The 20,612-nt window shown below is 59.8% G+C and overlaps 2 protein-coding genes and 1 non-coding gene across 17 annotated transcripts in view; all 3 read left to right on the plus strand.

Moving 5' to 3' along the window:
* FBF1 (Fas binding factor 1) overlaps nucleotides 1-9,969 on the plus strand; it is a 22,880-nt gene extending 12,911 nt beyond the window's left edge. For 7 of the 15 annotated variants that reach the window (XM_028484341.2, XM_028484344.2, XM_028484342.2 and 4 more), the window contains 18 exons: nucleotides 332-431; nucleotides 700-1,119; nucleotides 2,436-2,534; nucleotides 2,873-2,961; nucleotides 3,132-3,190; nucleotides 4,012-4,167; nucleotides 4,315-4,415; nucleotides 4,542-4,748; nucleotides 5,432-5,539; nucleotides 5,636-5,775; nucleotides 5,860-5,978; nucleotides 7,314-7,436; nucleotides 7,522-7,707; nucleotides 7,894-8,334; nucleotides 8,415-8,552; nucleotides 8,671-8,788; nucleotides 9,169-9,278; nucleotides 9,873-9,969. In XM_028484341.2, coding sequence (XP_028340142.1) covers nucleotides 332-431; nucleotides 700-1,119; nucleotides 2,436-2,534; nucleotides 2,873-2,961; nucleotides 3,132-3,190; nucleotides 4,012-4,167; nucleotides 4,315-4,415; nucleotides 4,542-4,748; nucleotides 5,432-5,539; nucleotides 5,636-5,775; nucleotides 5,860-5,978; nucleotides 7,314-7,436; nucleotides 7,522-7,707; nucleotides 7,894-8,334; nucleotides 8,415-8,552; nucleotides 8,671-8,788; nucleotides 9,169-9,278; nucleotides 9,873-9,956 — 2,798 coding nt within the window. In that variant the 3' untranslated portion in view covers nucleotides 9,957-9,969. Of the gene's footprint in view, nucleotides 1-331; nucleotides 432-699; nucleotides 1,120-2,435; nucleotides 2,535-2,872; nucleotides 2,962-3,131; nucleotides 3,191-4,011; nucleotides 4,168-4,314; nucleotides 4,416-4,541; nucleotides 4,749-5,431; nucleotides 5,540-5,635; nucleotides 5,776-5,859; nucleotides 5,979-7,313; nucleotides 7,437-7,521; nucleotides 7,708-7,893; nucleotides 8,335-8,414; nucleotides 8,553-8,670; nucleotides 8,789-9,168; nucleotides 9,279-9,872 lie in introns of those variants that run through there. The other 8 variants (XM_028484346.2, XM_028484343.2, XM_028484355.2 and 5 more) reach the window with 8 other exon arrangements.
* LOC112066622 (U6 spliceosomal RNA) lies at nucleotides 6,306-6,409 on the plus strand. Its single transcript, XR_002892767.1, has one exon. It is a non-coding gene; the product is annotated as a U6 spliceosomal RNA (small nuclear RNA).
* A 5,435-nt stretch (nucleotides 9,970-15,404) lies between the features above and the next one.
* On the plus strand, nucleotides 15,405-20,327 carry LOC102988286 (39S ribosomal protein L38, mitochondrial). The gene is made up of 9 exons (XM_024130503.1): nucleotides 15,405-15,490; nucleotides 15,607-15,786; nucleotides 17,123-17,257; nucleotides 17,337-17,545; nucleotides 18,065-18,137; nucleotides 18,308-18,353; nucleotides 19,257-19,415; nucleotides 19,609-19,745; nucleotides 19,968-20,327. Exons 1-9 carry the CDS (start codon nucleotides 15,424-15,426, stop codon nucleotides 20,102-20,104), a joined length of 1,143 nt encoding a protein of 380 aa, XP_023986271.1. The 5' UTR covers nucleotides 15,405-15,423; the 3' UTR covers nucleotides 20,105-20,327.
* The last annotated feature ends 285 nt before the right edge of the window (nucleotides 20,328-20,612 follow it).

Raw genomic sequence — 20,612 nt, forward strand, 5'->3', positions numbered from 1 at the left:
TTTTTTTTTGCAGTACGCGGGCCTCTCACTGTTGTGGCCTCTCCCGTTGCGGAGCACAGGCTCCGGACGCGCAGGCTCAGCGGCCATGGCTCACTGGCCCAGCCGCTCCGCGGCATGCGGGATCCTCCCGGACGGGGGCACGAACCCGTGTCCCCTGCATCGGCAGGCGGACTCTCAACCACTGTGCCACCAGGGAAGCCCGACAGGCAGATTCTTAACCACTGCGCCCCCCAGGGAATCCCTCAGCTTTTCTTAAACAAAGAATTCTGCAGCTACAGAAGAAGAGTTTTTGAGTCCCCCTGCTCTAGATCACAGGTCCCTTCATTCACAGACAAAGAAAACACCGGCGGTGACGAGGACTTCACCTTTGGGGCCTATCAACCCACCGTGGGCTCCTCCGACGGCCGGCAGTCCCGCCGGCAGTCCGTCAGGTAAGCGGGGCCTGCAAGGAGCTTGGCCTTGGAGGCAGGTTGCCCGCTGGGAAAATGGGCGGGATCCAAGATGTCTCTGATGGGTGTTCATGGTGTTCTACGGACATCACTCAGCTTGCCGCGGCTCTGGCTGTGCAGGGCCCCGGGCATCACGACTTCTTAGCATGGGCCCCATAGTCACGCCCAGCAGCGGAGGGAAAGGCCTGTCAGAGGGCTCTTGGGACAGGCTGCTTGCCCTGCCTTAGACCCCCACTTCTCTGTCTTGAAGTAGGTTCTTTGAAGGTGGCACAGACCCCAAGGGAGAACCAGGCTCCAGACAGAGCACCCCAGCAGCATCCAGCCCCACGCAGCCCAGGAGGGGAGGTGCCGACTGGCTGGGCCTCAAGGACGAAGGCTTGGATCTGCTCCCTTCCTCCCCGACCAGGGAGGCTCCGAGGCGACCCCCTCCCGCCAGCCAGCACTCTGCCCCGGTCGGGCTGCCCTCCCCGGGGGCAAAGCCACCAACCGAGGGTACCGGTTCTCCTGCCAAAGGCGGCCAGCCTTGCCAGCCAGGAGCGTCTGAGAAGAAGGCGGAGGAGGACTGGCTGAGCCATGCCCTGTCTCGGAAGAAGCCCCAAGGTCTGGCCAGAGAGCAGCACGACGCAGCCTGTAAGGGCCAGCCCTCGGTAGGGGCGCTGCCTTCCGACCGGTAGGGGCTTGGGCTGCTGTCCCTTTTCTTTTCTTTCTTTTAATATTTATTTATTTGGCTGTGCCGGGTATTAGCTGCAGCACGCAGGATCTTTGTTGCCACGTGCGGGATCTTCGCTGAGGCATGCGGGATCTTTTTTAGTTGCAGCATGCGAACTCTCAGCTGCGGCAAGTCGGATCTAGTTCTCTGACCAGGAATCAAACCCAGCCCCCCTGCGTTGGGAGCGCGGAGTCGTAGCCACTGTGCCACCCACGAAGTCCCCGGGCTGCTGTCTCTAGTGGACGGAGGACCTTGCCGCCTCGGTGCCCCAGTCGGGAGTGCCCACAGCGTGCCTCAGAGCAGAGCGCCGCCTCTTAGCCGTGCTTCTCCCCTTCCTTAGGTGCTGGGGAGCGTGTCTAGCTCCCTGCCTTTGCTCAGATGAAAACACGAGGGAGCTGGGGAGCTGCTGACGCTCACTCCCTGACTGCCGTGGGGACAGGTGCTGACCTGATCGGGCAGGAGACCGAGGGCACCCTTATGGCAAACACACAGCCATCCCGGAGCCTCTGAGCAGGGGCTCTGTCCACGGCGCCCTCAGGCTGGCGGGACACCCAGTGTCCAATTGCCCTGCTGACCAAGCTAAAGAAAGCCACGCGTGCGCGGGTTGGGACTCACTCGTGCTCTCGGGGAGCGTCCGAGAAGGCCGTGGCTGTGAGGCGGCTCCTAGGGGAGGCCGCAGAATGTGGGGGGACAGCGAGCGGCCCCCAGGGGGCTGGCGAGGCCGGGACTGTCCAGAGGAAGCAGCAGGATGCTCTGCGGCCGGAGCAAAGGGGAGGCGAGGGGGGCGCTTGTGTGACAGGCCAGGGATGTCACCCAGCCCTGGGGTTGGGGTGAATGAGGAGGGCGGTTTGGACCTGGACCTGAAACCGAGGCGACCCCGAGAGCCGAGAAGCAAGGGGGAGCGACAGACAGGAGCAGCGAGGGGCCCAAAGGGGGCTGGAGCCGGCGGGAGGGTGAGCGGGCCCGCCGCCGAAGCTGAGCGAGCCGCGTGGACCAGAGCACGGCCTTGCTGCCCGTAACAGGCCCATGGTCGCTCCTGGGACATCATCAGGGGGCCCCAGTGAGCACGGAGGCCCGGACACGGGGTACGGAAGGCCAGGCGCTCAGACCTGGGAGGGGAATTACCAAGACGGGATGGTAGGAACAGGAGGAGGGCTGGGGGCAGGCGGGAAGAGGGGCGGCCACACAGCTTCACTCGTGGGCTTTGTCCCAGCCCGTCCTGGTCCAGCCTAACCCGGACCTTCTGCCCTCCTTCACTTTAACATTTACTTCCTCAGCCAGCCTGCTGCGGGCACCCAAGGGCTCGAGCCAGCAGCCGCCGGGGGGACCCCAGGCACGGCAGCACAGAGGCCGCCTGCCCGGCCTGCCGCCTCAGGGTACATTCATGGCGGGGCTGCGGGTAGGTGAGGTGCGGCGGGGCGGCCCCGGCCCCCTTCCCTAGAGCGGCGGACGGCTGTGCTGGGCTCCACGTGGTCAGTGTGGCGTGTGGTATCCCAGACCACGTAGCAGGCCCACGGAGTAAGGGGCCCGAAGCTGGGTCCCCATCCCCTTTTCCCACTGAGACCTCACTCTTAGTGAACTGCCAGCCTCCAGGCCTTTCCGGTCAATGACTCGAACCTGCCATTTTCCCTTCCTGCTGGGCCAACCCTCCCCTTCTCCCGGCGTCCTACACAGAAGGCTCTTCAGCTTGCCACCCCCATTCCTGTGTCCTCAGGTCCCCCGTGACTTGGAACCCCGCTGCCTTGCCCCTCCACGCGGGTGACCCAAAGAGGGGAGCAGCCCCTGGAGATTGCTCCGGCACTGGTTTGTGTTCTGCTTTGTTCGAGGGGTGTAACTCTGGGTAGAGGAGAGACGCTGAGAGCTTCCTTCGGGGGCCCTGGCAAGGCGAGCGAAGCCGGGCTCTCCCGAGCACACACCCAGCCCGCGGGGCCTCCCTGCACCTCCTGCTCATTTCTCTGCTGTTGATTTTTCAGAGCCTGCAATTGGTTTCCCAAGCTCCCAGGAACCCCCAGGGCTCTCTGTGCCTGTCCAGGTAGGGAGGGTGAACCAACAGGTGTAGGTTTCGGGCCCATGGAACAATTCTCACGTCCTCAGAGGCAACACCTGCCAAACCTGCCGAACTGCTGGGAGGCGCGCATCGCGCTATCAGCTAGCTCCCCCGGCGCTCCCGAGCAGCGCTTTCCGTGCCACTCCCGGGCAGGTGTGGGTGCGAATTTGCCAGCACCAGTGGGGAAGTGAGGTGGCACCCAGGTGGGGCCAGCTGGGAATGCTCTAATCAGAAAGCAGGGCTGCAGGTGTCCTGATGCTCTGTCGAGAAAGCCTCCTCCATCCTTGCCATCCTCCTACCGCACCGCCTCTGTTTCCCAGGTGCAGCGGCGCCTGTGACCCCCGGGCCTGAGGAGGCCTAGCCCCACGGGGGCACCTCCCGGGTAACCCGGAAGTGCCTTTGAGATGGTGGGTGGTGGGCAGCCTGCAGGAACCAGAGCAGCTGTCTACACTGGGACTTCAGGCCTGACAGAAAGGGCCAGGGTCATAACCTTTTGTTGTAGCTAAGGCTCTGCTGGGACTCGGCTGTTTATCCAGGGATCTGGAACCCTTACTTGGGAGGATGTTGTTCTGAGGGCGGAAGGGAGACTCATCTTCCCCAAAGAGACCTGCGAGGGGAGGGACAGTGACCATTTGACTCTCCCGGGCCTCATCCTTGGCCTCTCGGTGTCACGACCTTGTCCCCATCTACAGCCACAGATCAGACACAGGGCCTGGGAGGTCCAGTGAGTGAGGGCCAGAGGTAGGTGAGCTCAGCTGAGTCCCTGTCCCCTGCCTAACAGGGAACATCCCTCCCTTCTCCTCCAGCCCCTGCTCCCAGAGTCCCTGGCCTGGAGCCTGCTGCCCGGCTCCGAATACCAGCAGCAGCTCCTGGCGGCACAGGCTCAGCTTCAGAGGGGCACTGCCGAGCTCCAGGCCGACCACCTGCAGAGTCAGGCCCGGCTGGCGGAGCTCGAGGCCCAGGTGCGGGGCAGAGGGGCAGCCGGCTCCGGGGCCAGGGCTGAAGTGGGAGCGGGCCACGTGAGGGCCGGACGGCTTCCCCAGGCGGTCTGGGGGACCCTGCCCTACCCCCCGCAACACACACACACCGTCCCTCCCGCCGTCTCCCAGGTGCGGAAACTCGAGCTGGAGCGGACACAGCACCAGCTGCTGCTGGAAAGTTTGCAGCAGAGGCACCAGGCAGACCTGGAGCTCATCGACAGCGCCCACAGGTAGCCCCGCTCCTCCGGCCTGGACTTCCGGTGGCTCACGGCCGGCCCCAGCTCCCGTGCTCTGAGAGGCCCTTCGGGTGGCCGCCGTCACCTCCTGAGCCCCGCGATTGGGTGTGCTGTTGGCAGGAGCCGAGTCAAGGTGCTAGAAACATCGTACCAGCAACGGGAAGAGCGGCTGCGGAGAGAGAACGAGGAGCTGTCTGCCCAGTATCTGTCGCGCTGCCAGGAGGCTGAGCAGGCCCGCGCCGAGCTCACAGCCCAGCACCAGCGGCGCTTGGCGGCCACCGCGCAGGAGAAGGACCAGGAGGTGGAGCGGCTCCGGGAGCTGCAGCGGTGAGGGGGAGGCCCGGGGGCAGGGGGGCTGCCTTCAAGGGTGGCCAGAGGAAGCCAATTGCTGTGAGACCCCAAGCCGTGGGCTCAGCAGCCTCTGAACCGAGGCTCGACCCCTTCCCTTCTGGGTAAGGACCTAGGCCGAGCTCACTGCCCCGTCGCCCCACAAGTGGGGACCCACCACTCCTACAGAGGGGGGAGGGCATACCGGCAGGGCCCAAGGTCACTAGCTGTTCGGGCAGGGCCTTGCAGCAGCAAGCAACCCGAGGGCTAACTCAGCACCGGTTAACCCACTCACCGGCCCCACTTCTCGAGTCTAGTAACTAGACTGGCCCTGGAAAAGGTCGTGCCTGGAGTGTTGATCTGGTTACCTTTCTAGATGAGAGCAAAACTAAGAAAAAGCACGTGAGGGAGTTGGCCGACGGGGGCAGAGCAGGCCTTTTCACACGGCTCAGATTGGCCAGACACGAAAGGGTTGTCGGCACACCTGTCAAGTGTCCTTTGCTGAATAACAAGGAATCTGCCCCCAGAGAATGGATGTGGCATTGAGGCAGCAAGACAGATAAGGCAGAGGAGCCGGGGAAAGTGAGGCAGTGCCCGGAGATGGGGAGGAGAGGCCCACGGAGCATGGACCACCCGGAGGCACGCCCCTCCCGTGCAGAGCTGCCCTCCCCACTGTCCCCCAGGGCCTCCATCCTGGAGATGCGCAAGGACCACGAGGAGCAGCTGCAGCGGCTGAAGCTGCTGAAGGACCGGGAGATCGACGCCGTCACCAGCGCCACCTCCCATACGCGGTAGGCGCGCCATCCAGGCCCCGCCCACCTGGCGCGGCAGTGCTCTGGTCCACAGGCCATCGACCTGAGCCCCGCCCCCGCCCCCCCCCGCCGCAGGTCCCTGAATGGCATCATCGAGCAGATGGAGAAGTTCTCCAGCAGCCTGCACGAGCTGTCCTCCCGCGTGGAGGCCTCGCACCTCAGCACTGCCCAGGAGCGGGAGCTGGGGATCCGGCAGCGAGACGAGCAGCTCCGAGGTACCGCCGGCCACATGTCCCTCTCTCCTGTCCCCCGTGGTGGGAAGGTGGGCGGGCAGTGAGTGCCCTGCGGGCCGCCCCCAGCGCTGCAGGAGAGGCTGAGCCGGCAGCAGCGGGACATGGAGGAGGAGCGGAGCCGGCTCCAGGAGGTCATCGGGAAGATGGAGGCGCGCCTGAGCGAGCAGAGCCGGCTGCTGGAGCAGGTGGGGCATGGCCTCCTGCCACAGGGCCCGTCTCCCCCGGGCACCCAGGGCATGGCAGCTGTACTCTGACCTCGCCTCCTCGGCCTCGGGACTTTCCTCTGCAACGTCTCTCCTGCCCTTTCCTGCCTCTGCGGAGGCTCCCACCTCCCCACCTCCAGAAGCGCCCCAGGCCTACCCCTTCCAGCTCCTACCTGCTCATCAGGGATGCCTGTGACTTTAGGAGAAGTGCTCTTGCCTTCTGAGCTGTAACAGATAGCGTATTTAAACTCCCGACGTATCTTCCAGGTATAAGAGCGAGGTTCATTCTTTAGAAAATCATGGCTTTTCGTGCTCGCTTCAGCGGCACATATACTAAAACGGGCACAGCACAGAGAAGATTAGCACGGCCCTGCGCAAGGATGACGCAAATTCGTGAGGTGTTCCGTGTTTTAATAGGTGTGCTTAAACAGTTGGCGGTACTTATGGGGACTTCCCTGGCGGTCCAGGGGTTAGGACTCCACGCTTTCACTGCAGGGGGCCCGGGTTCGATCCCTGGTCAGAAAACTAAGATCCCACAAGCTGGGCAGCACGGCAAAAAAAAATTTAAGTTAAAAGATAAAACAATTGGCTGTACTTATGCAAAAACTCAAATTGACCCCTTACCTTATGCCAAACAAAAAAGCAATCCCTGATGGAATTGATCCAATAAATATTTGATGAATTCAGAAATAATAATAATACCTTTTCCTTTTTCGTACAAGGTTATAAGATGATACATCTCATTGAAAAAATTAACAGGCAACAATAAAGAAAATAAAAATTACCCACTAGCCAGAGATAGCCATTGATGACATCACATATATCCTGTAGACATATCAGTATGTAGACATCGATGTTTTTACATCGTGAACCATATTTATTCAGCCCTTCATTCGGTGCTTTATTCAGCGCCTGCCTCGGGCCGGGCTGGTGTGTGCCCCGAGTCCCCTGGCGTACGGTGTCATGCCCACCCTGGTGCTCTTTCCCTGTTGGATGACAAGAGACAGGCGGGCAGTGCTGTAGTTGGCCATTCAGGGAGCAGGGATATTGCCGTTCTTTGGCCCTTCGGAGCCGCAAGGTGCCTCTCTCAGCAGCGGTTCCCGAGCCATTAGCCTCAGCACAGGTAATCCCAGCGGCTGGGCCTTGGCAGGCCTCAGGCTCCTTCCCATTTTCACCGCTCAGGAAAGGATGTGTTTGTGGGAGAAGCCAGATGAGGGCGGTTTGCACAGCTCCCCGGGGCACGGTTCAGGCCTGACTGGGGGCAGGCGGAGCATCCAGGGGCGCGAGCTCTCAGCCCTGACCCGGCCCGGCCCGCAGGAACGCTGGCGGGTGAGCGCCGAGCAGTCCAAGGCCGAGTCCGCGCAGCGCGCTCTGGAGGAGCAGAGGAAGGTCGTGGCCCAGCAGATGGCCATGGAGCGGGAGGAGCTGGAGAGGGCCAAGGTGAGTCCAGCCGCACCACGCTCAGCTCTGTCCCTGCCACTGCGCCCAGGGGCGCTCACCCCGCGCCCTCACGCCCTCGCCCCAGAGCGCCCTGCTGGAGGAGCAGAAGTCCGTCATGCGCAAGTGTGGGGAGGAGCGGCGGCGCCTGGCGGCCGAGTGGGCCGAGTTCTGTGCACAGCAGAAGCTGAGTAAGGAGCGGGCCGAGCGTGAGGTGGAGCGGGCGCTGCAGGTGGACACCCAGCGGGAGGGCACCCTCGTCAGCCTGGCCAAGGTGAGACCCAGAGCCTCCCCGGACAGCGGGAAGCCCAGGCAGCCCTGCCTCTCTCCCCAGCCCGGGGCCTCACTGCTTCCTCCGTCAGAGTGCGTCAGCTTAGCAAAGAGCGCAGCGGTAACAAGAGTATAGGAATTAAAACAACAGTAATCGTAATAACTACTTCCTTTTATCGTATCATCGCAGGTACTTTATACGCATTTGCTCATTTACTCCTCATCACGTTCCCATGACTTAGATATTCTAGAAATCGGATTCCGAGAAGTTGAGCGCAGGGGCCCGAGGGGCTGCAGCGGGGCTTGGCCCCAGGTCTCCCACCACCTCCTCCCAGAGTCAGGGCGGAGCCGAGCCACAGCAATGCGGCAGGGCGGCCAGCGGGTCCTCGGAACCCTGAGCAGAGCCCAGTTCAACTCCGGGGAGGAGACTGCAGAGAGGCTTTGCTGTCTCCAGGAACAGGCAGAGCTGAAGATCAGGGCAAGCGAGCTCCGGGCCAAAGAGGACCAGCTGGCGGCCGAGAGGGAGGCTCTGGAACAGGAGCGCCAGGAGCTGTGGCTGGAGAAGGAGAGGGTCAGCGCCGCCGCCCAGCGCATCAGGCTGCGCGCTGAGGAGGTGGAGAGCATGAGCCAGGTGCCCAGAGGCTCAGCCCCTGGGCGTGGGCAGTGCACCCACCCCAGCCAGCCCAGCTGACCCAGGCGGCCTCCCCGCAGGTGGCCTCGCAGAAGTACGAGGAGGGGGAGCGGGCACTGCGCGAGGCCCGGCAGGTGCAGTCAGAGCAGCAGGCCCGGCTGCAGCTGGTGCAGCAGCAGCAGGAGCGGCTGCGGCAGCGGGAGCGGCACGTGCACCAGGCAAGGCTCTTCCTGCCTCCCGCTCCCCGCCCCCCGCCTCCCAGGGCGTCCCTCCCCCGACCCCTGCCCCCAGCCTTCTGCCCTCACAGCTGTGTCCTCTCTGGGGGGACGGGGACAGGAGCATCTGAGTCTGGCCCAGCAGCGGCTGCAGCTGGATCGTATCCGACAGGACCTGCCCTCCGGGCCCGTGGGGCTGCTCTCCAGGGCCCAGGGCCCGGCAGCCTCTGGCCTGAGTGGTAAGTGGCTCCAGGAGGGTGGGACATGGGCTCGGCCGGCCCACTGGGCAGGGCAGGGCCAGCAACACCCTGCCCACGCCTCCTGTGTGCTCAGGTTAGGGGGCAGCTGGGTTTTAAAGTCATCTTGGGTTTTTTGTTTGTTTGTTTATTTCTGGCTGTGTTGGGTTTTTGTTGCTGGGCGCGGGCTTTCTCTAGTTGCGGCGAGCGGGGGCTACTCTTCGTTGCGGCGCGCGGGCTTCTCATTGCGGTGGCTTCTCTTGTTGCGGAGCACGGGCTTAGGCACGCGGGCTTCGGTAGTTGTGGCATGCGGGCTCAGAAGTTGTGGCTCGGGGGCTCTAGAGCGCTGCAGTGCCTGACTCCGTCCTCCTTGGCCTTTACAGCCATCGTGGCTCCTGCCCCCCCGGCTCCTCAGTGCAGCCAGCTGCCAGCCGGCCCGGGCCCCTCGCACCTCCACGCCAAGCTGGTGCTGCTGAAACACACAGCTGAGCAGGTGAGCCTCCCAGAGCAGATGCCGCCCCGGCCCAGGCCCACCCGCTCCCCCTGGACTTAGGGCTCCTCGTGTTCACACTGGGGACAGGCAGCTCAGGCAGAGGCAGGAGGGAGCACAGCCTGGCCCCGGGGAGGGCTGAGCCCACCCCCTGGAGGAGAGCAGCAGCGCAGATTGCTCAGAGGACACGTCTCAGGGATGCTCCCCGTGTCACTGATGGAGCGTTTCCTACACGCCAGGCTCTGTGCCGTGCCTGATAAGCTTTTACCCTCCCACAGCCCCACAAGGCGGCTAATGCTATTTTCTCCAGTTGACAGACAGGCTTAGAGGGATGAAGTCACGTGCGAACAAGCGGCCCCACCGGCAGTGAGAGCTGGTGTCTCACTCCAGTGCGTGTGCTCGTTCCCTGCCCCGCCCCCACTGACTCCCAGAGCCAGGCTGAGCCAGGATGTGAGCGACAGGGTCCCCGAGGGGGGGCTGCTCGGCTGGCACCCAGGGGCCAGCTCGCTCTCAGTCCAGCAACCCAGCGTCCCTGTGCACAGAAGCGGGGGCAGGAGGGAACCAGAGGGTGGCTGCTCACTCAGCTCCGCCTTTCAGGACCGTGACTTCCTGGAGAACGAACAGTTCTTCCTGGAGGCCCTGAAGAAAGCCTCCTACAACATGACGTCGCATTCAGCCTGAAGGCCCCACTGCCTCTCAGCACGGGCCTGGCTCTAGAACCGCCCCACTGCGCACTGGCCGCCAGCGCCGAGCAGGGGCGCCGGGAGAGCCCTGCAGCGCCCAGGGCCTCAGTACAGCTCTTCCTGTGCGCAGGGTGCCGGCGCGTTCTTTCCGACGCTCCGGCCCGTGCGGAGGCAGGCAGGCGCCCCCGTGCCTCTCAGACTCCCCAGGAGGCAGCAGCCTCTGGGGAGACGCGAGGCTGGGGACATCTCCGCCCCGCGACACCGTCAGCGTCAGCGAGGGCGTCGGTGCTCCTGCCGCGCAGACGTCCGGCTCAGGGCCCAGCGTCTGGCTGGGCTCCGCGGACCCCTCGGCCCCTCAGCGCATCGATGGTCCGGGGATCTTTTCGCCTGGGCCTCTTCTCAGGCGGGGGGTCTTCTCGACTCCCTTGCCACAAGGAGTGCGCCGCCCTCCCCGCCTGAGAGGCCAGCAGAGGGGCTGCCGGGTCTCCTCCCTGACGGGGACGGAGAGTCAGGCCGCAAATTCTCAAGAGCCTTCTAGCCTCCTGGCTGAGGGGGTGGGAGGTGCTGCAGGAGCAGGGAGGGCGCCGTGCCCGGCGGCGGCTTTTACCTCACAGACCGAGCTGCCCTGGGGACTCAGCCAGCCCTTCCTGCTCCCAGGCTGGCTGCCCCGCAGCCTCGTTCCCAGCTGCCGGGGCAGCGGACTCATCGGCTTCTTCTAATGCGCTCCCCAGAGGCAAAGAGGGGGCTGCGGGTGGCAGTGGGGTGTGGGGAGGGACAGAAGGCTTTTCTCCGTGCTGTTCACTTGCCACAAAACCCCGGCCAGCGGGAACGAAGATGACAGAGCGAGAGCCCCTGCCTGGGGGGATACAGAGCGCCGAGGACCAGGAGGGGCCGCACCCCGGCTGCTGTCCCGGGTGGGGGGCTCCGCCCTTCTCCACGTGTGGGCAGAGGGCCAAGGCCGGCCAGAGGGGTGCCAGGAGAGGGGTGGGAGGATTGGCAGTTGTCTCCTGCAGACCCAAGGACTCGACTAATAAAATCACAATTAACCTCTAGAGCGGCTCCTCACCTCCCATCAGAGGGGACCGTCTGGGGAGCAGGAAGGTGGTGGAGGAGAGGGCGGTGCCGAGTGGGGTGTGAGCGGACACAGGCGCACGTCTGCTCTTTTGGAGCAGTTGCAGGGGGAGCTCATTTATATACGGCCTCTTGGACCCACTAAATTGCTATATTCTTCTTTTTTTTTTTTTTTTTTGCCATGAGGCTTGTGGGATCTTAGTTCCCCGACCAGGGATTGAACCCGGGCCCTCAGCAGTGAAAGTGCAGAGTCCTAACCACTGGACCGCCAGGGAAGTCCCTAAATTGCAATATTCTTAATGATTGGATTCTTAGAATTTGCCACGGCTCATCAGAGTTTGAACCTATTTCTTGGAAATGTCTGCTCTGTAGGGCTGTGATTTGCTGTAAAACGGGCCAGGGCTGGGACTCTCCAGCCCCATACTCCCCTGGCTGGACCACAGGCAGGAGAAGGATGTGATTATCGCCCCTACTTCGCAGATGAAGGGACTGAGGCTCAGAGGTTAAATAATCTGCCAAAGGTGACGCAGCAAATAGCAGAACCTGGATTTGAGTTCTGCTTGGACAGATTCCAAAGCCCCAGGTGTTCAGCCACAGCGCTGCTGGCTCCTTCTAGAAAAGCGTGCTGCACACGGTGCTTCTGTGAAGTAGAAGATCCCCAAGCCGCTGCTTGGGGTGGTGCCCACACAGAGGAGGGAAGCATTCGTGTCCCATTAGAAGCCTTGTTGAAGCTTGGAATTCAATCCTCTCAACACACACTTAACGAATTCCCACCTGTGTGAAGGGCCGGAGGTGGGTGTAAGGTTGGGCACAGCCTGGGAGCAGCTGGCATTTAAGCAGTCACCTGACAGATATGTGGGTGATCACAGGCACATGTTGGGGGAGGGTGCAGGGAGACCCAACGGGAATGAGTTTAGAATTAGGGTGCAGGTCGATGAGGTCTGTATACCTTGTTAAAGTTTGAATTTTTATCTTCAGGGCAATGGCTATTCACTGAAGGGTTTTAAACAGGGTGGAACCATCTTTGTGTTTTAGAAAAAGTACTGTGGCTTTGGGTGGAGAACAGACCGACCGGAGGGGGCCAGAGTGGGGACAGGGAAGCGGGCAGAGGGCTGTCTGCCGTGGTATAGGGGAGACGGGAGAGCACAGCACCGGCCGTGGCACTGAGGGACCTGGTGCCTGACATGCAGGCAGGGTCAGGAAGGAAGACGTGTCGAGGAGGACCCCCAGGTTGCTGTCTTGGGCAACTGGGTGCCCATGGAACAGCCAAGTAGATACGTTCCACGGGCACTTAGTTACGGTGACACGTTACCCAGTGCCTGTAACTGCTCTGGATCCCTGTCACTGGCGTTAAGGTGTGGCAGGTGGCTTACACACCCCCTTTTCATTAACGTTCTCCCACGCCACAGGTGGGAGACGGCTGCACACAGGACTGAGTGTTACGTATCTGCTGATCTTTCTTTTTCCCTTCAAAATTATAAACAACTCCTCAAGGTCATAACCCAGATGTTCCCTGTAGAAAGAGAAATATTGGTGGAAAGTAATGATGATGAAAGACACTGGCTGGGCCAATACTTCCAGTTTCAGGAGTTATTCATGTTTATTATTTGCCTCAAGTTGATACAAGTGGGAATCCCTGCTAGGCCTTTCAAACAGTTAAAATCCCAGCAAGCCCCATTCTTAGAGGGTTCTAGGACAGCGAGAGAACAGGAATGTTTTTCAAAAGTAAAGAATAATGGAGAAATAACAGCCATCTGATTGACCAGCAAGCCCTGTGCCTCTGCCCCTGGAGGTCCCATGAGTCTTCATTTCTAGAGGGGCAGGCTGGGGTGGGGGTGAGTTTAGAGGCATGTAGAAGAGGATTCAGAAACAAAAGAAGAAGATAAAATAGCAAAGGAGGCCAGATTTAAACACACGCAGGACATTAAGAATATAGGAACCCCTGTGCTCCTCCCGGCCTGAGGCACAGTCCTGGTCTGCTCACAACCTTCAGCTCTGCTCGTCTATCAGCAGAATTTCACAAATTAATAAGCAGTGCCTCCAGGAACTTCCCTGGCGGTCCAGTGGTTAAGACTCCGCGCTTCCACCGCAGGGGACGCGAATTAGATCCCTGGTCGGGGAACTAAGATCCCGCATGCCACGCAGCGCGGCCAAAAAAATAAAATAAGTAACATCTGAATAAAAATGAAAATATAAAAAATAATAAAAATAAGCAATGACTCTTTAAGGGCAAGACTGGGTCTTACGGGCCTTAACATATAGTAGCTGTGCATTGATGGGTGAATTGGCAGTGAGAGTGAGTTTAGCTGTTTGGCTGCTGTTTATGAAAACCAAATTCAAGGTGTGGCCACTTCCTGCTGGACTAAGAGACCCCTCATTGCCATTTCAGTGTGAATGTGAGAGTCAAGCTTCTGCTAGAACCAGAGCAACTGAATGGGTCAGCAGCCCTGGTTGAGACATCAGGGAAGGCTTCCTGGAGGGACCACTTCACGGGGTCTAGGAGGTAGCCAAGCAACAGGGGGAAAGGTAAGTAGTGCAAGGCAGAAGTAACAGTATGTGCAAAGGTCCGGTGCCAGGGGGAGAAAAGTGCTGAGTAAGTGAAAAATGTGAAACCGAGTCCCTGTAAAACCATGTTCCCTTACCGAGTTTATGATTAATCTCTCTATCCAAAACTTTATTCCCTTTCTTATCCCCCCTGATCTCAATCCTGTGCTAACTGAACAGTAATCAACCAGAGTCAGATGACTAAAACTGCTGCTGTTGATAACATCGTTAATGTACTAAAATTGCTATTATTATAGATATCGCCATTAATGTGCAAACTCAGGCCGTTTCTCCAGGGCAAGGTGAGCTAACAGACCCCCAAGCCATGGACTACCTGGCCAGAGAGTCGTAAACCAGAAACATCCTGATTCCCAAAACTTTGATTAAGAAATGTAGGGACTTCCCTGGTGGTCCAGTGGTTAAGACTTCGCCTTCCAATGCAGGGGGTGCAGGTTCCATCCCTGGTCAGGGAGCTAAGATCCCAAATGCCTTGCAGTCAAACACCAAAACATAAAACAGAAGCAATATTGTAACAAATTCAATAAAGACTTTAAAAGTGGTCCATATTAAAAAAAAGAACTTTAAAAAAAATGTCAAAAAACGATGATTAACCCCAGCTTCCTTTTTCCTCCCCTAAAAAGAACCCACAAAACAAAACTCAAAGACCAAGTTGGGGTGGATCTGAGGTTTGTCTCCCACTCCCTTGCTTGGTGCCCTGCAATAAATCTACTCTGCTGCAAATCCAGTGTCAAGAGTCTGGCTTTCTGCATCACAGGCACAAGAGCCCTTTGCTGGGTTACAAACGATTGGTGTCATGGAAGCTTGAATTCCAGGACAGAGGGACAAGAGCAGAAGCGGGTCCAGATCACCAGGGGTACCAAGTTCCATCTTGTTAGAACTGAATCCCAAGAACAACACAACCCTGAAAACGTTTAGGCAAAGGCAAAAACTTGGAGGTGATCAAAAGCTAACACATATCCCACAGTTAAGTGCTTTATATATGTTAATTCACATTTAATCCTTCTAACAATCCTATGAGGTAAGCACTATTACTACGTGTTTTTTTCCAAATGAGGAAACTGCTAGGGCGACAGCAAGGTCGGGAGGACTCCAGAATCCCTGCTCGCAACCCCTTCCCCTGCCCGTGCTGCCGGGGGTGCTCAGGATGCCGCCTTCAGGGACTGGGTGACCCTTGAGAGAGAGCAGCACCCAGAGCCCCGCAAAGCGACTACCTCGTTGAGCCGAGGCGGCTGCGGGCCCGGCCAGCCGTCCCCAGTCTGTGCCGCCCCCTGGTGGCTGGACGCGGGAAGGGGTCCGCACCGCTCGCAGCTCCGCCTCGCAGTCCACCGGTCACTTCCGGAGCCGGGTCGCCGGAGGCCCGCAGCCACCTCCCGGAGGGAGGAGCTCGGGGATCCCAGGAAGTAAGACTCCTGGGCCTAGGATGGGGCGTGGCTCCTATGACGCTGAGGGCGGGGCTTCCGCCGTGCGCTCAGGCGCTGCTGCGGCCGCCTCTTCCGGGTCTTAGGAGCGGCGACGGCGGCGACGGCGGCGACGGCGGCGACGGCGGCGACGGCGGCGACGGCGGCGACGACGGCGGCGACGGCGGCGGCTTGAGTGAAGATGGCGGCGACCTGGTGGCGAGTCGCGCTGTACGGGAATCGGAGGTGGCGGGGCTTCGGCACCTCAGGTGAGGGCTCTTGGAGGTCTCCGTATAGCCGAACCCTGGGGATCGAGCCAGCTTCCGACCCCGACCTCCGTGGGGCCGGGCGGGGGCCGGCCTGATGTCCCGCTCTCTGCCCGCAGCCGCCCTGAGCCGCCGGACCGCACCTCTGGCGGCGGCTTGAGTGAAGATGGCGGCGACCTGGTGGCGAGTCGCGCTGTACGGGAATCGGAGGTGGCGGGGCTTCGGCACCTCAGGTGAGGGCTCTTGGAGGTCTCCGTATAGCCGAACCCTGGGGATCGAGCCAGCTTCCGACCCCGACCTCCGTGGGGCCGGGCGGGGGCCGGCCTGATGTCCCGCTCTCTGCCCGCAGCCGCCCTGAGCCGCCGGACCGCACCTCTGGGGCCGATGCCCAACGAGGTCATCGACGTGAGCAACCTGGAGCGGCTGAAGAAGTACCGCAGCTTCGACCGCTACCGGCGCCGGGCGGAGCAGGAGGCGCGGGACCCGCACTGGTGGCGGACCTACCGGGAGCATTTCGGGGAGGAGTCAGGTGCGGGGCGACCGGAGCTGGGCGGTGACCCCGCCGCCTTGGGACTCGGGGGGGGCCCCGCCGGCGTCCTCCCCGAGCTTGGGGGAGGGGGCCTGCCAGCGTTCCCGTGCGCACCGGTGGCGGTTTAGTCCCAGCAGGATTTTTCACACCTTTTGGTCCCCCTACTTGGAACATTCCCTTCTCTCATTATTAGAGTTCCACCTTAGGTATTTCTACACTTAAAGCCCTTTCCTGACCAGCTCCCCACGGCCCAGTTCCAGGTTAGAACGCCCCTCTCTGCTCCTATAATACTGTTTATGTAGCCTTGGCCACACCGTATCCTGACTCTTCGCTGCCTCCTTCCCAGTTTATGAGCTCCTTAAGGATGGGGATCCTGCCTGTCTTCACCACCATTGGATCCTTGCACCCGCACAGTGCTTGGCACGTAGGTGCGCAATACTTTGCTGAATTAAATTGAAAGCCCTGGGCAAGGTGACTCAGGGACCCTGCTCCTGAGAGACTAACTACGCTTAAGGAGTTTGTTCTTTGGAAAGAGTTTATGAAGGCATTTTAATGATGGTTAAGGGCACACATGTGGAATCTTATTTAAACCCAAGTCAATCTCTTGGGAGTGACTTCCCTGAGGTTCAGTTTCCTCAACTCTGAAATAAAAAGATTGTGTCTGTGTCACAAGATCGTTGTGAGGATTAAAGGATACAGTTAATCGGAATTCTTAGACTAATGTCACTCCTGATGTGGGCTCAGTGTCTGTTTCTTATTGTCATAGTCTGACATAAATGGGAAAGGGTGTTGGATTGAAAGTTTTCCAGGGTCTTGCTCCTCAGAGTGTGTTCTGGGAACAGCAGCATGGGCATTACCCAGGAGCTTGTTCGGAATGCAGAGTCTCAGGCCCCACGCTAACCTGCTGATTCAGAATCTGAATTTGAACAAGTTTCCCAGGTGACTTGTGTGGTTTTGTGCATTAAAGTGTGAGAAGTGCTTCTTTCCTTCTAGCTTCAGCTCTGAATTCTGCCAGGTACACAGGTGCGAGTCCATGGCCAGCTGTGAACAGGCTTGAAGGTGATCCCAGTTATAATTGGGATGACCATCCGCCTCGATTTCCCATGACCGAGACAGGTGACGTAACCTGGTTTAGGGATCAGTCTCAAGTTGTATCCAGTTTGCTTAGCAACCGGACCCTGTTCATGTCTGTGAAGCTGACTACGCAGTATATTTTAGTTTTGTGAATTAAAGGGTAAGCTTTAGCAGCAGAGCTTGCCCCGTGAAAGGAAAGGTATGGACAGGCAGCTTAACCAAGACCTGATCCCACTCTCTCCCGCACACCTTCCCCCACCAGATCCCAAAGACAAGATTGACATTGGGCTGCCTCCGCCTATGGTCTGCCGGACCCAACAGCTGTTGGAGCGGAAACGGGTTCTCCGGGCGCTGCGGGCCAATGTGGAGGAGGAGCGGGCCGCTCGCCTCCGCACAGGTAAGCCTTCCCAGGGGAGAGGGTCCTGGGTGTGTCCCTGCCCTGACCCTGCATCGCAGCTGGCATCATTCCTTCCCAGCACGTATCCCACTGGAGGCAGTGAGGGCTGAGTGGGAGAGGACCTGTGGCCCCTACCACAAGCAGCGTCTGGCCGAACACTGCGGCCTCTATCGAGATCTGTTCCACGGGGCCACCTTCGTGCCCCGAGTCCCCCTGCATGTGGCCTACGCTGTAGGCGAGGACGACTTGGTGCCTGTGTACTACGGCAATGAGGTCACTCCAACTGAGGTAACTGCTGGCCTGTTCCCCTCCCCGCCCTGTGTACACAGACACAGCCCACCATGGGGCCACAGACCACAACCCCTTTTTGAAAGCATTTAGAGAGGCGGGTTTTTATGGTGGTTAAGGACACAAGCATGGCATCTGTGTAGGCTGATCTGGGGTTTTCTTGTTCTCTGTCTCCTCTTTTTGATTTCCTGATAAACAACACCACGATACAGTAATTACAAAGAAGAGAACGTGAAATGAAAGGAAAAGAAGCTCCATCGTGGCATACTACTGTGACTGATCCTCTTTTTTCAGAGTGTCCTCCTAGCCGCTGGTCATTGGCCTTCTTGTGGTTCAGATTTTCTATAAGTCTCTCTTTGCCCACCTGCCTCTCAAGGGGCTGTCATGGGCATTTGGTTCAGAATGGGCTCTCCTTTCTCCAAGGTTCCTCAGGCTCCTGACCTCCAGAACAAAGGTCTGTTTAGAACAGCTTGTCCATCCCTGATGGGGGTGACAGCTCCATCGTTCTTTCCCCACCAGGCTGCCCAGGCCCCGGAGGTGACCTATGAGGCAGACGAGGGTTCCGTGTGGACACTGCTGCTCACCAACTTGGGTAGGTGTCTGGGGCTCACTGGGACTCGCGCCTCCTTCACGGCCCGTGAGCCAGGGCCCTGGGGAGCTGGGGGAGGGGCCAGACGGAACGCTCCAGCCCCAGCTCCTTCCAAGGGAGGAGGTGGGAAGGGGCGGCAGTTCCCGCAGTCAGCGGGGTGTGTTTGTGTGCAGATGGACACTTGCTGGAACCGGATGCCGAGTATTTGCACTGGCTGGTGTGAGTACCTGGGGTAGGGGAGTGGGTCAGAAGCATTCCAGGAGGCCCTGGCATCCTGGAAAGAGCTGCACCTGAATTTCAGTCTTGGCTCCACCATGGATTAACCACCACCTCCCATCCCTGGAGGTGGTTCGTCACCCCTGCTTCCTGAGGGTGTCAGGGGCCCTGTGATCCAGTGGCTGAAGACGGGTGCAGAAGGAAAGCAGGCAGTGGGCCTTGGCCTCTCCCACAGGTCTCCTGGTCTCCCTGAATTCATTTCCTCACCTGTAAAACTAGGATGATGCCACCACATGCCTTAGCCACCCTGAGGGGCTCTGTGACGATCAAATGGGAAAGGAGTCCATGAGAGGCCTCTGGTACCTGTGGGCTGCCTCTTGTTTTCTCAGTGGCCTTTGGTTCTGAGCACCAGGCCAAGGGGAGGAGGTCAGGCATTTTTATTCAACTGCAGTTACCAGCCTATGCAACAGGACCCTCTGGGGAGTTGTACCTGGGGCAGGTATAACGGCCATCCCAGTGCCAGGCTGGGCAAACACTCCCTGACAAACCTAGAGGCTTTGGGAAATGGGGAGAGAAACAGCCCAAGGTCACATGGCCTTCCCGCGTGCACGGCTGTGGCATCCCCACAGCTCCCCAGGGCCAGTAAACGGGCTGCTTGACCTAGCTCTCATCTTGACAGTTCCTGCGGCCCTTGTTGGCCTCTGAGCCCCTACTGTTGCCTCCACAAGTTTGCAGTCCATCCGAGGGTTTGCAGAGCTCTACTTCCTACTTGATTGTACAATAGAGAGCATTTTAGGGTCTTTCTTCCCGGGGAGGTACATCAGTCTCTAGGGAGCACACGGGTAGGAATGTTCCTGCTGCCACCTCCCGCGAGTGGCAATTAACAGATGCTTTTTCTCCCACCAGAACCAACATCCCGGGCAACAGGGTGGCTGAAGGACAGGAGACGTGTCCCTACCTGCCCCCCTTCCCTGCCCGAGGCTCCGGCTTCCACCGCTTTGCCTTTCTGCTCTTCAAGCAGGACAAGTCAATCGACTTCTCTGGGGACACCCGGCCCTCACCCTGGTAATCTGTGCCCCTCCCCACCCCCACAGCTACCCCCAGCCTCAGGCCAGCTTCCCAGCAGCGGTCAGTCTTTCTCAGTTCTCCTCTCGCGTAACTTGAGCTGTGCTAGGCAGACCCTAAGGGGCTTCTCAGCATTGCCTGTGGGGCTCTGGTGCCCCCCTCCCCACTCTCTAATGCTCCTCTCTTTCTGCAGCTACCAGCTTGCCCAGCGGACCTTCCACACTTTTGATTTCTACAAGAAACACCAAGATACCATGACTCCAGCTGGCCTGGCCTTCTTCCAGTGCCGCTGGGATGACTCGGTCACCCACATCTTCCACCAGCTCCTGGGTAAGGGCGGAGTGGGCTGGGGGAGGGGGCGGCTGGCCTGAGCTCACAGACCTCTCCTGACTTGCCAGGAGGAGCGCCTGTCAGGAGAGGGCCACCAGCAGGCATGCCACTCCTGGGGTGGGCTGGCTGGGTGGTGCCAGCCTGGGCAGTCCCACCTGGCAGACGAGAGAGGGGCTCAGGCCAGCAGCAGTCCACACACACGCCCCTTCACTCTTCTTGCAGACATGCGAGAGCCTGTGTTCGAGTTTGTGCGGCCGCCCCCTTACCACCCTAAGCAGAAGCGCTTCCCCCACCGGCAGCCCCTGCGCTACCTGGACCGGTACAGAGACAGTCACGAACCCACCTATGGCATCTACTGAGTGGCTGGAGTGCCACCCCCCTCAGAGAGTGGACTGGGCCTCTCAGGCCACCCTGTCAGGCTCTACAGGCGGGAGCAATAGAGACACAGTGCCAAGGGGGCCAAGCATTGGGGTTCTCCGGCCTGCCTGAGGCAGCCCCTCTGCTGCCCTCCCAGCAGGCCCAGGGCTTGGGAGTGAAGAAGGCTGGGGAGTTGGGGGTATGAATATATTGATTTTTGCTGTAGCTGGTCTGGGTCTGTGTTCTGGGAGCAGCCAGAGTGCCCCCTGGTGGGACTCTTGCTTTATGGGTGGGAAGAAGGCTGCCTCCCACCCCAGGAGGTGACCCCTCACCTCTGCTTCCTGAGGGTGTCAGAGGCCCTGTGATCCACTGGCTGAAGACGGGTGCAGAAGAAAAGCAGGCAGTGGGCCCTGGCTGCTCCCACAGTCCTCTTGAAAGAAATTTGCCAGCCCTGGGCATTGGCCCCTTGCCGGCTATTCACAGGGTCCTGGCCTCCCGATGCTTTGAATA

The sequence above is a fragment of the Physeter macrocephalus genome, unplaced genomic scaffold (assembly GCF_002837175.3).
Source record: "Physeter macrocephalus isolate SW-GA unplaced genomic scaffold, ASM283717v5 random_192, whole genome shotgun sequence".
NCBI classification, from domain to species: Eukaryota; Metazoa; Chordata; class Mammalia; order Artiodactyla; family Physeteridae; genus Physeter; species Physeter macrocephalus.

Excerpts from the sequence above, each read along its gene's own strand:
- LOC102988286 (XM_024130503.1), top strand. The coding sequence starts at position 15,424 with ATGGCGGCGACCTGGTGGCGAGTCGCGCTGTACGGGAATCGGAGGTGG. Across the intron at positions 15,787-17,122 it reads GCATTTCGGGGAGGAGTCAG|ATCCCAAAGACAAGATTGAC; the intron begins GTGCGGGGCGAC and ends TTCCCCCACCAG. Across the intron at positions 17,546-18,064 it reads ATGAGGTCACTCCAACTGAG|GCTGCCCAGGCCCCGGAGGT; the intron begins GTAACTGCTGGC and ends TTTCCCCACCAG.